The sequence below is a fragment of the Sinocyclocheilus grahami genome, unplaced genomic scaffold (assembly GCF_001515645.1).
Source record: "Sinocyclocheilus grahami isolate Dianchi unplaced genomic scaffold, SAMN03320097.WGS_v1.1 scaffold71.1, whole genome shotgun sequence".
Taxonomy (NCBI): Eukaryota; Metazoa; Chordata; class Actinopteri; order Cypriniformes; family Cyprinidae; genus Sinocyclocheilus; species Sinocyclocheilus grahami.
Genome location: NW_015505250.1, coordinates 816,590 through 829,932, shown reverse-complemented (window position 1 = coordinate 829,932; position 13,343 = coordinate 816,590). Strand labels below are relative to the sequence as shown.

Sequence of the window (13,343 nt, the reverse complement as noted above, 5' to 3'; positions counted from 1 at the left end):
TCTGTACGGAGTTAAACTTTAACCCTTTCCTATACCAACTGTATGCGTGTATGTGTATGTTAGACCAGTTTATGTAGTTTGTTGGACTAGTTTAAGTGTTTATGTAGTTAATAAAACCTTACTTGTATCACACTTGACGTGTTCATTGTTTGCTCATAACCGGAGTCACTAATCATGCAGATTTACGCTACAAGCTTTGTAGAATTGTACAGTAATAAAGTTATTTCCTTTAACCAGGAAATTAATGTTCTTAGAATTGACAAGAAAGTTGACCCTGTGAGGTCAACTAAATATCTACAGCGGATCTAAAATATTCATAATTAACTATAACTAATTATGGTTAATTATTCATATTTCCCATGAGCTGATTCGTTACACGGCTCTTGCGTCAACCTCTCTGCATGATTAGGAGAAGAACCATGATAATCAGTCAGTTTCACTCCTTTCTTGGATTTTTTAAGACATTGTTTTTTTTCTGTGAGGGCCAGGAGACAGATAGAAGGCTGTTGAATGCGTGAGGACAACGGAAATTAGTCTCATTGAGGTGCGTTGGATTTCTAAATTCAAGAAAATAACTGTGATTACCTATAAACCAACACGCTGAGAAGGAGAAAAAAACAGTCAGATTATGATGATAGATATATGTGGGGGAAAGTGGAGTCTGAGTCAGCTGGGAGTTTTTTGGGGAGGGTGGTTGTCTTTCTTCTAACATGTAAGATGCTCAAAAACAAACCAAATCCATTAGATGATGCAATTCTCCTCCTCAAGGAAGAAATTGGCAACTATTACAACTGCCCACTAGATTTATGAAATCTCGGAGGGATTGGAAGAGTCGTTCCTTCATCCACCTGTTTCTTCTAGAGAATGGCTGCATTCAAAATTCCCTACTATATAGTAAGTGAAAAATAGTATGTTAGAAGAGTAGCATGTCCAAACTTACAGTATTCATAACACAGTATGCATAGGGTATCCGAATGGCCTGCTACTTCCACCAAGATTATGAAGTGTGCATCCTTTGGTATCCCATGAGGCCACAGGAAAGGAGTTGTAAATGGCAGCGAAGAGACACAACTGATGTTGGTAGGTCACATGACTGGGGCTGTGCAATTAGCAGCATTTGCTACACAGAGTCGTAGTTCACTGACAATTAGGCAAAATCGCTTTCATTATCGCCGATATTGCCAGTGAACTATGGCTCTGTGTAGTAAATGCCGCTCCATCTGAAAGCAGGTGATGGAGATTTACTACTAATCACGGAACCGGCTTTACTGACGAGATGCGCATGACAATCGCATGCGCTTAATTGCACAGCCCTACACATGACAATAACAACATGGCCAATGTAGTATGTCCAGATTACATTTAGACTACACACATTCACACTATGTAGAATAAACTTCTTTAACGGTTGCAAATGGACATAATTTCTTACTCAAAACAAGTAACCTTCACAGAAGGTATGTGATTTTGGACACAGGCAATGACTGTTCAGAGGGGAAGGACACAGGATGGTGTTGAGACTTACAGTGGGGACAAAACAGGCAAAACGTCTGCCACACAATTAGCTCAATTCATCCCAGATCTCACTTTTCCAGTCTAATGCAATAGTTAGTTGGATTAAAGTATTTACAAGCCATTTTGTTATGTAACCTGACATATTTCTGAGTGAAATTAGATATTCAAACTAAATTTGAGGAGGACTTGAATTGAATCTAAATCCGCTGAGCAGAATAAAACACTTTTATGATTACAAAAATTCATAGCATGTTTAACATCAGCAACTGTTTTTTTTTTCCCTAAGAGCACAATGCTGTAAACATTTTCAGCAGAACTACTGGAAACGGACAGTTCCCCGCAATCACAGAGATGCTTTCTGATTGTTCTTATCACCATATTGTAGCTTTGAGATGGAAACATCATTCCAGGAATCTAAACGCAAAAACACTGGAGCAAATGGGGCTTTAAGAATCAGTCCAGAGCACTGTTGCAATAACGCGATTACTTTCCTGGCCTGAGCCGCTGGCTTTTGATGGATGAACAGCCACCCGTCTGCATGATAAGTCATCTCCCTCATACTCTAAAGCCTTTAAACCAATTACTTTCCTAATTCAATGCCACAAACCCTACGAAATGGTTTCACATTATTTTTATGCAACAAATGATGGGAAGAATGTGCCAACAAACTTGTTGAAATAAGCACTGAGAGAAGCTCAACCACACTGCAATCGAACACGTGATTCATTTTGATTCATTTTGCTTACTACTCCAGTTTCACATCTGTATGATTACATCAGACACCGAGATTAGACCAGTGTCCCATTCAGCCTGTTCTCTTATTTCCTGTTTTCTATGTTGACTGACCTTACAGCAACCTTGCAGAAAGTTTCAGAGGGGAAGCTGTCTAGTAAACAAAAACTTTACACTGCAAAGGAAAAAGGTTTTTTTTATCTGTTTTTCTTCTTTCTCTGTTAATATGAATTATTGAGTTGCCTTATAGCTTCATAAGACAGCCTACAGCCTGAATGATGGACAGTCATATTGACATTAGGTAAAAAAAAAAAAAAGCTTAACTTTAAAAGTACTGTTCCAACAGGCAAGTCATATGTGTGCATGAAACTGAATATATATCTATATACGTAACAAATGAGTAATAAAATGGACTGTTGTATGTGTATATGAGTCTGTGTCCTTGTGTGTACCTGCCTAGGGACTGCGGATGTAAATTAGAAATGTTGCTATAATCCGGCTTGTTTACATTCTGTATTACTACAAATGTTCATTAACATGCATCGTCCCTATCAAATAAATAAACATGCATTAAAATATACATTTATTGTTTACTGAAAATCATACATCATATTTTGCTATATCAGCCTGCAGCCCTACATCACACTAAGGAAACTAGAAATAACCTAGTATGCGAGAGTAAATACACATTACGGAAATGTGAAACTCAGACAAGCGATAATGATTCTACTAGTTTGCAAGGTTCACGGCTCACAGAACAGCAGTAAACTCAACAGAAGGTTTAAATTAGCCTAAATATCCCAAAGCTCGCAGGCATTGTTACTTCAATTAGGCCGCATAATGCCTGAACTACGTTGAGATAAACAAAAAACCTCAATCATTCACGAAACACATTTTTGTAGTTGCTGTAAGCGGAGCACAACACAGCTGTTAAGAGTTTCCATTTGTTGGAATCAATGGTCCAGCAAAGATCACATTTCACGGATGCTTTTGTCAAACATTTCGGACATGAACTGCAATCCCTCTCTGTGGCAGGAATGTTAAACAATTCCTTTCAATGAATGACACTGAGATAAACATCTTGAATCAAGAACATGTCTAATCAACGACAATCTCCCACACAATATATACTAAATGCTTAACTGAGTACTTGCATCGGGTTACCACAATTTTCTCTCTTTCTTGCCAGGTTTCCATGACTTGAGGTAAACCATGACAGTGTTATCTGTCTGCTCTCACCACAGTGGAACCCAGTTATTGCAGAATGTCTACAATAAAACCACTGCTTTTGCTTCAGAACAAACATATTTAAAACAGCCCCCACACTAAAGAGGCAATAATTATCACTGCAACATGACAAGACAATCAACAAGCCAGTGAGACAGATAATACCATTTCACTCTGTAAACAAAAGAAAAAGAAACCATTTTACAAGTTTGTTCCTTGGCATCTCGTTTCATTCTGAATAGGAATAGAATCATCCCTGTGAAAGAACATTCACGGCATATCAAAACAAAAAATAAACAGCAAAATGGACGGTGGAGAGAAAACACACTGCAAAGACATAAATATACATACGCAGAAATCTCATCTGTCATGTAAAATGCATCAGAATAAACAAGGGGAAAAAATAGTCATGCCTGTGCCATTTACAGACACCAGAGGTCAGGCAAGCACAACAAATGCAAAGCGGATCCTAGACTATACAAAACATCCAGCAGGAGTATAAGTAAAAATTAACACATAGCATTAAAAAAAAAAACATGAAAATCACAGTGCCACACTTGTGCACTAATTGCCTTGCTAAGGTCATTTAGCTTTAAAACTGCAACTGATCAGAAACCGCAAACTCACCAGCATTCACTATGGCATCCAGCTCCAGGATGGTAATGTCACCTTTGTACAGAGACACTTTGTCAGTCAAGGAGAAAGGCTTTTGTTCTTCTTCCTCAGTAGCTGTATGGTAAAGATAGAGTAAAGATTAATTTATGGAAAAGCTACCATTTCAGCTAATATTGCATGTTGACTCTCTGTATTGATTAGAAAGATACAAGTTCATCAAAGGTCCTACAAAATTCAGCTTCACCATATTCTTTAATGAATGAAAAGTAAAAAAGAACAGCATTTATTCAAAATAAAAGTATATTGTAACAATATACAGTATTCACTACCATTCAAAGGTGTGGGGTCAGAATTGTTTTCTTTTTTTTAAAGAAATTAATGCTTTTATTCAGCAAGGATGTGTTAAATTGATAAAAAGTTTTAATAAAGGCTTATATTGCTAGAAAAGATTTCTATTTTGAATAAATTTTTTACTTTATTCCTCAAATAATCCTGAAAAAAGGATCACAGGTTCCAAAACAAAATATTAAGCAGCACAACGGTTTCCAACATTGATAATAAATCAGCATATTAGAATGATTTCTGAAGGATCATGTGACACTGAAGACCGGAGTAATGATGAAAAATCAGCTTTGCATCGCAGAAATAAATTATATTTTAAAGGAGACATATTATGCCCCTTTTTACCATATGTAATATAAGTCTCTGGTGTCCCCATAATGTGTCTGAAGTTTCAGCTCAAAATACTCCACAGATCATTTATTATATAATTTTGAAAATGTCTATTTTGAGTGGATGCAGAAACACGCTGTTTTTCGGGCCAGTCTCTTTAAATGCAAATGAGCTGCTGCTCCCCGCCCCCTTTTCCAGAATAGAGCTGTACCATTACAGCTCGGACCTGCTAAAAAGCAACTGTTTTGATTCTGATCATCATGTTTATCGCGCTGAAATCATGCGTTTTAAACCATATTAGTTTAAACATCTGATATACGGTTTTCTGAGCGCACACATCCGAAGCACACGGACAGAAAGCAGCTGTCACGGCATCTGAGTACTAAACTAAGTTCTCATTCACATACAAGTTTACTTTAAAAACACACATGAGTTACAAAAACAATCGGTTATGTCTGTGAAGGTAAACAGCTGAGAAATAAATTGCATGTTTATTTTAGATCTGTGTGGCAGCAGCAATATACATTAAATAAATCAATAAATCCACTGCTCTGTTGTCTCCTCTGAGGCTGGGACTCTAAATAGTGTTTTGTGCTCGTCTGTGCAGCCAAAGACAGAACTGTGTGTGTGTGTGTGTATGTGTATGTTAGACCAGTTTATGTGTTTATGTAGTATGTTAGACTAGTTTAAGTGTTTATGTAGTTAATAAAACCTTACTTGTATCACACTTGACGTGTTCATTGTTTGCTCATAACCGGAGTCACTAATCATGCAGATTTACGCTACAAGCTTTGTAGAATTGTACAGTAATAAAGTTATTTCCTTTAACCAGGAAATTAATGTTCTTAGAATTGACAAGACAGTTGACCCTGTGAGGTCAACTAAATATCTACAGCGGATCTAAAATATTCATAATTAACTATAACTAATTATGGTTAATTATTCATATTTCCCATGAGCTGATTCGTTACACGGCTCTTGCGTCAACCTCTCTGCATGATTAGGAGAAGAACCATGATAATCAGTCAGTTTCACTCCTTTCTTGGATTTTTTAAGACATTGTTTTTTTTCTGTGAGGGCCAGGAGACAGATAGAAGGCTGTTGAATGCGTGAGGACAACGGAAATTAGTCTCATTGAGGTGCGTTGGATTTCTAAATTCAAGAAAATAACTGTGATTACCTATAAACCAACACGCTGAGAAGGAGAAAAAAACAGTCAGATTATGATGATAGATATATGTGGGGGAAAGTGGAGTCTGAGTCAGCTGGGAGTTTTTTGGGGAGGGTGGTTGTCTTTCTTCTAACATGTAAGATGCTCAAAAACAAACCAAATCCATTAGATGATGCAATTCTCCTCCTCAAGGAAGAAATTGGCAACTATTACAACTGCCCACTAGATTTATGAAATCTCGGAGGGATTGGAAGAGTCGTTCCTTCATCCACCTGTTTCTTCTAGAGAATGGCTGCATTCAAAATTCCCTACTATATAGTAAGTGAAAAATAGTATGTTAGAAGAGTAGCATGTCCAAACTTACAGTATTCATAACACAGTATGCATAGGGTATCCGAATGGCCTGCTACTTCCACCAAGATTATGAAGTGTGCATCCTTTGGTATCCCATGAGGCCACAGGAAAGGAGTTGTAAATGGCAGCGAAGAGACACAACTGATGTTGGTAGGTCACATGACTGGGGCTGTGCAATTAGCAGCATTTGCTACACAGAGTCGTAGTTCACTGACAATTAGGCAAAATCGCTTTCATTATCGCCGATATTGCCAGTGAACTATGGCTCTGTGTAGTAAATGCCGCTCCATCTGAAAGCAGGTGATGGAGATTTACTACTAATCACGGAACCGGCTTTACTGACGAGATGCGCATGACAATCGCATGCGCTTAATTGCACAGCCCTACACATGACAATAACAACATGGCCAATGTAGTATGTCCAGATTACATTTAGACTACACACATTCACACTATGTAGAATAAACTTCTTTAACGGTTGCAAATGGACATAATTTCTTACTCAAAACAAGTAACCTTCACAGAAGGTATGTGATTTTGGACACAGCCAATGACTGTTCAGAGGGGAAGGACACAGGATGGTGTTGAGACTTACAGTGGGGACAAAACAGGCAAAACGTCTGCCACACAATTAGCTCAATTCATCCCAGATCTCACTTTTCCAGTCTAATGCAATAGTTAGTTGGATTAAAGTATTTACAAGCCATTTTGTTATGTAACCTGACATATTTCTGAGTGAAATTAGATATTCAAACTAAATTTGAGGAGGACTTGAATTGAATCTAAATCCGCTGAGCAGAATAAAACACTTTTATGATTACAAAAATTCATAGCATGTTTAACATCAGCAACTGTTTTTTTTTTTCCCTAAGAGCACAATGCTGTAAACATTTTCAGCAGAACTACTGGAAACGGACAGTTCCCCGCAATCACAGAGATGCTTTCTGATTGTTCTTATCACCATATTGTAGCTTTGAGATGGAAACATCATTCCAGGAATCTAAACGCAAAAACACTGGAGCAAATGGGGCTTTAAGAATCAGTCCAGAGCACTGTTGCAATAACGCGATTACTTTCCTGGCCTGAGCCGCTGGCTTTTGATGGATGAACAGCCACCCGTCTGCATGATAAGTCATCTCCCTCATACTCTAAAGCCTTTAAACCAATTACTTTCCTAATTCAATGCCACAAACCCTACGAAATGGTTTCACATTATTTTTATGCAACAAATGATGGGAAGAATGTGCCAACAAACTTGTTGAAATAAGCACTGAGAGAAGCTCAACCACACTGCAATCGAACACGTGATTCATTTTGATTCATTTTGCTTACTACTCCAGTTTCACATCTGTATGATTACATCAGACACCGAGATTAGACCAGTGTCCCATTCAGCCTGTTCTCTTATTTCCTGTTTTCTATGTTGACTGACCTTACAGCAACCTTGCAGAAAGTTTCAGAGGGGAAGCTGTCTAGTAAACAAAAACTTTACACTGCAAAGGAAAAAGGTTTTTTTTATCTGTTTTTCTTCTTTCTCTGTTAATATGAATTATTGAGTTGCCTTATAGCTTCATAAGACAGCCTACAGCCTGAATGATGCACAGTCATATTGACATTAGGTAAAAAAAAAAAAAAGCTTAACTTTAAAAGTACTGTTCCAACAGGCAAGTCATATGTGTGCATGAAACTGAATATATATCTATATACGTAACAAATGAGTAATAAAATGGACTGTTGTATGTGTATATGAGTCTGTGTCCTTGTGTGTACCTGCCTAGGGACTGCGGATGTAAATTAGAAATGTTGCTATAATCCGGCTTGTTTACATTCTGTATTACTACAAATGTTCATTAACATGCATCGTCCCTATCAAATAAATAAACATGCATTAAAATATACATTTATTGTTTACTGAAAATCATACATCATATTTTGCTATATCAGCCTGCAGCCCTACATCACACTAAGGAAACTAGAAATAACCTAGTATGCGAGAGTAAATACACATTACGGAAATGTGAAACTCAGACAAGCGATAATGATTCTACTAGTTTGCAAGGTTCACGGCTCACAGAACAGCAGTAAACTCAACAGAAGGTTTAAATTAGCCTAAATATCCCAAAGCTCGCAGGCATTGTTACTTCAATTAGGCCGCATAATGCCTGAACTACGTTGAGATAAACAAAAAACCTCAATCATTCACGAAACACATTTTTGTAGTTGCTGTAAGCGGAGCACAACACAGCTGTTAAGAGTTTCCATTTGTTGGAATCAATGGTCCAGCAAAGATCACATTTCACGGATGCTTTTGTCAAACATTTCGGACATGAACTGCAATCCCTCTCTGTGGCAGGAATGTTAAACAATTCCTTTCAATGAATGACACTGAGATAAACATCTTGAATCAAGAACATGTCTAATCAACGACAATCTCCCACACAATATATACTAAATGCTTAACTGAGTACTTGCATCGGGTTACCACAATTTTCTCTCTTTCTTGCCAGGTTTCCATGACTTGAGGTAAACCATGACAGTGTTATCTGTCTGCTCTCACCACAGTGGAACCCAGTTATTGCAGAATGTCTACAATAAAACCACTGCTTTTGCTTCAGAACAAACATATTTAAAACAGCCCCCACACTAAAGAGGCAATAATTATCACTGCAACATGACAAGACAATCAACAAGCCAGTGAGACAGATAATACCATTTCACTCTGTAAACAAAAGAAAAAGAAACCATTTTACAAGTTTGTTCCTTGGCATCTCGTTTCATTCTGAATAGGAATAGAATCATCCCTGTGAAAGAACATTCACGGCATATCAAAACAAAAAATAAACAGCAAAATGGACGGTGGAGAGAAAACACACTGCAAAGACATAAATATACATACGCAGAAATCTCATCTGTCATGTAAAATGCATCAGAATAAACAAGGGGAAAAAATAGTCATGCCTGTGCCATTTACAGACACCAGAGGTCAGGCAAGCACAACAAATGCAAAGCGGATCCTAGACTATACAAAACATCCAGCAGGAGTATAAGTAAAAATGAACACATAGCATTAAAAAAAAAAACATGAAAATCACAGTGCCACACTTGTGCACTAATTGCCTTGCTAAGGTCATTTAGCTTTAAAACTGCAACTGATCAGAAACCGCAAACTCACCAGCATTCACTATGGCATCCAGCTCCAGGATGGTAATGTCACCTTTGTACAGAGACACTTTGTCAGTCAAGGAGAAAGGCTTTTGTTCTTCTTCCTCAGTAGCTGTATGGTAAAGATAGAGTAAAGATTAATTTATGGAAAAGCTACCATTTCAGCTAATATTGCATGTTGACTCTCTGTATTGATTAGAAAGATACAAGTTCATCAAAGGTCCTACAAAATTCAGCTTCACCATATTCTTTAATGAATGAAAAGTAAAAAAGAACAGCATTTATTCAAAATAAAAGTATATTGTAACAATATACAGTATTCACTACCATTCAAAGGTGTGGGGTCAGAATTGTTTTCTTTTTTTTAAAGAAATTAATGCTTTTATTCAGCAAGGATGTGTTAAATTGATAAAAAGTTTTAATAAAGGCTTATATTGCTAGAAAAGATTTCTATTTTGAATAAATTTTTTACTTTATTCCTCAAATAATCCTGAAAAAAGGATCACAGGTTCCAAAACAAAATATTAAGCAGCACAACGGTTTCCAACATTGATAATAAATCAGCATATTAGAATGATTTCTGAAGGATCATGTGACACTGAAGACCGGAGTAATGATGAAAAATCAGCTTTGCATCGCAGAAATAAATTATATTTTAAAGGAGACATATTATGCCCCTTTTTACAATATGTAATATAAGTCTCTGGTGTCCCTAGAATGTGCCTGTGAATTTTCAGCTCAAAATACTCCACAGATCATTTATTATATAATTTTGAAAATGTCTATTTTGAGTGGATGCAGAAACACGCTGTTTTTCGGGCCAGTCTCTTTAAATGCAAATGAGCTGCTGCTCCCCGCCCCCTTTTCCAGAATAGAGCTGTACCATTACAGCTCGGACCTGCTAAAAAGCAACTGTTTTGATTCTGATCATCATGTTTATCGCGCTGAAATCATGCGTTTTAAACCATATTAGTTTAAACATCTGATATACGGTTTTCTGAGCGCACACATCCGAAGCACACGGACAGAAAGCAGCTGTCACGGCATCTGAGTACTAAACTAAGTTCTCATTCACATACAAGTTTACTTTAAAAACACACATGAGTTACAAAAACAATCGGTTATGTCTGTGAAGGTAAACAGCTGAGAAATAAATTGCATGTTTATTTTAGATCTGTGTGGCAGCAGCAATATACATTAAATAAATCAATAAATCCACTGCTCTGTTGTCTCCTCTGAGGCTGGGACTCTAAATAGTGTTTTGTGCTCGTCTGTGCAGCCAAAGACAGAACAGTTAGCATGTTTTGCTCAAACTTTCGCCATGGCATTAGAACTGGTACACCGTTGTCGCTTGCGAAATCAAATGACGGCGCCATGGGTGCAAATTTACAGATTAAGGGACATGATATTATAATGAGATCCCTTTGCCACGTCACCAAGGGAGCGAAATCAGACGCGCTCGTTTTTTTCAGACGCTTGCAGAAAAAGGCTTACCAAAACAAAGTTACTGGGTTAATCTTTTTCACATTTCCTTAGTTGGTAGATGCACCGGGGACCTGATTATAGCACTTAAAACCTTGAAAAGTCAGATTTTCATGTCACCTTTAAAAGTACATTAAAATAGAAAACTATTATTTTAAATGGTAATAATATTTGACAATATTACAGTTTTTTCTGTATTTTTGATCAAATAAATGCAGCGTTGATGAACAGAAGAGACTTCTTTAAAACACATATATATATATAAATGAGCAAGCGTGTCCAAACATTTGACTGGGAGTTTATACAATTTTTTGGAAAAAAAAAAGTTTGCAGATATTTTCTGCCCCTTTGCAACCCTATCTACAAATAACAGTTGCCATTCAAATAGCTTTGTACCAGCTCCCAGAATGCTGAGAAAGCAGAAACCAATGAAATCAGATCTGGTTGGTTAAAGCGCTGGCATGTAACACTGTGCATATGGGTTAACAGAACAGATAGTAGTCCAATGAATAGAACGTCCAAACCATCAGGCCTCAAACTGCTGGCACTGGCTAGTCGGTCAGCTCTATTTGATGCCATAGGCATGCAACAGAATGATATGCAAAAATCACATGAACATTTGCAAGCTAAAATAAGCAGTGTTCATTACACATTTGAATTATTGCCTATAGCACATCCTACAAACTGTCCTAATGTGAACAGCGTTCAGCTCCTGTCAGTTCATCTCCAGGCCTGCTGGCACAGGATATAGCCATTTGGTGGAGCAAGCGCAAGATGTGCGAGGAACAAATCTCATCCAAGGCAGCAGAAATGTTCCATTTAGCATTTCTGACATCCTCACACTGTAGTACTATAGATGAAAATGGCCTGAGGATTTTAAGCAAGATGTTTTTCTTCTTCAAATCATCTTTTAACTAAGACGGTACTTAGCGGAAATAGGCCCACACAGAATCTGATGATTCATTCACATTTTCCAAGCTGATTTTGGACTAAAAGTAACAGAATTCTGCTGAATGGATTTAAACATGCTATACATATGTTAAACTGAGCTCAGAGTATAACTCTGATCAGCATTTGTAGGTTGATTTCCATCAATAGAGTGCCACAACACATAATTTACCATAAAACATTCTCTATTGAGCATCCCAACCAGAAGGAAATGGGACTGAACTGAAAATATAGGTTTAAACTAACCAACAGCAGACAGAGGAAGCATTTAGGAAAACCATTTTAAAACATTCAAAATTAATGCAATTCCGTTTTGTGACAATAGAGTAGAAATTGTATCTTTAAATAATATGAGAACACTAGCATCTCACCAATGAAAACCAAACCAAGAAAGGCTATTAGCTTAAAAGATGGTTCAGGGTAGGCCTGGGCGATAAAACGGTATCGATATTTATCAACGGTACACCCTCTTCGATAACGATAGAAAAAATGTTTGATATAGCGCACGATATAGGCACGTGCTATATGTGACGCAGACCGCACACACAAACACGAACACATGCTGCACTGAGTGCTGTGCCTGCCTGTGACGAGGAGATTGTGAATTTAAAAAAAATAATTGAACATTAGTCGAATTTAAAAAACATTTGCACTTTAATGCAAAAATAGTACAATCAAATGTTAGGTGTGCGTCTGGGAGCGTCATTAGTGGAGCACGAGATGCGGTGATGATGATGTAAGGGACGTTGTTGCATTTTAATGTTTTATAAGTCTAGCCCACAAGACACGCAGTTGCTGCATTATTCATTCAAAATATTAGAGAAATATAGTAGCTCAATGCGTAGAAGATCTTGATTAGGTTAAACCCGAAACCAAGCCATTCACACAGAACGCATATTCAGTGCATTTTTTATATGGACAAATATGACTGCTGCTCTAAATGTTTGATTTATATGAGTTAATTTAGACGTAATGTTTTTCTTTTTATAGACAGTTATTTATTTTGCGTTGGCAATTTAATGTGCTGCATTATTTTGCTCATTGCTCATCCCTGGTAAAACTGATCGTGTTTGAGAAACAAAAAACAGGAAAAACTAACAAAAACAGTATTTATATCAATTAAATAACATAAATTAGGGGTGTGCGATATTGCCAAAAAATTATATCTCGATAATTTTCTGGGATTTTATCGATAACGATAATTAGACAATATTTTGCTAGTGTGTGTTATTGTGCTGATATCTTATCTTTAATTGTGCTAACAGCTGACTCCAGAATTTTTTGATATTCTTCATATTCTGTTTGGTCAGTTCACAGCAGTGATAGAAAGTAATCATTTCCAACAAGTTTTATGGGCATTTTTACCTTTAAGCCATTTTTTCTAAAAGTGTGCACCATCTTTTGAGTCAAATTCTTGCATCTGGGCTGTTACCAAGCAAATGAAATCAGTATCAACAAAATTTAT

General features: G+C 37.0%; 1 protein-coding gene across 1 annotated transcript in view; it reads right to left on the bottom strand.

Moving 5' to 3' along the window:
* The window catches only part of LOC107585524 (O-acetyl-ADP-ribose deacetylase MACROD2-like), a 570,464-nt gene that overhangs the window by 549,090 nt on the left and 8,031 nt on the right, over nucleotides 1-13,343 (bottom strand). The window contains exons 3-4 of the mRNA XM_016272570.1: nucleotides 9,459-9,560; nucleotides 4,102-4,203 (exon numbers count right to left, since the gene is read on the bottom strand). Of these exons, the coding sequence (XP_016128056.1) occupies nucleotides 4,102-4,203; nucleotides 9,459-9,560 (204 nt within the window). The remainder of the gene's footprint in view (nucleotides 1-4,101; nucleotides 4,204-9,458; nucleotides 9,561-13,343) is intronic.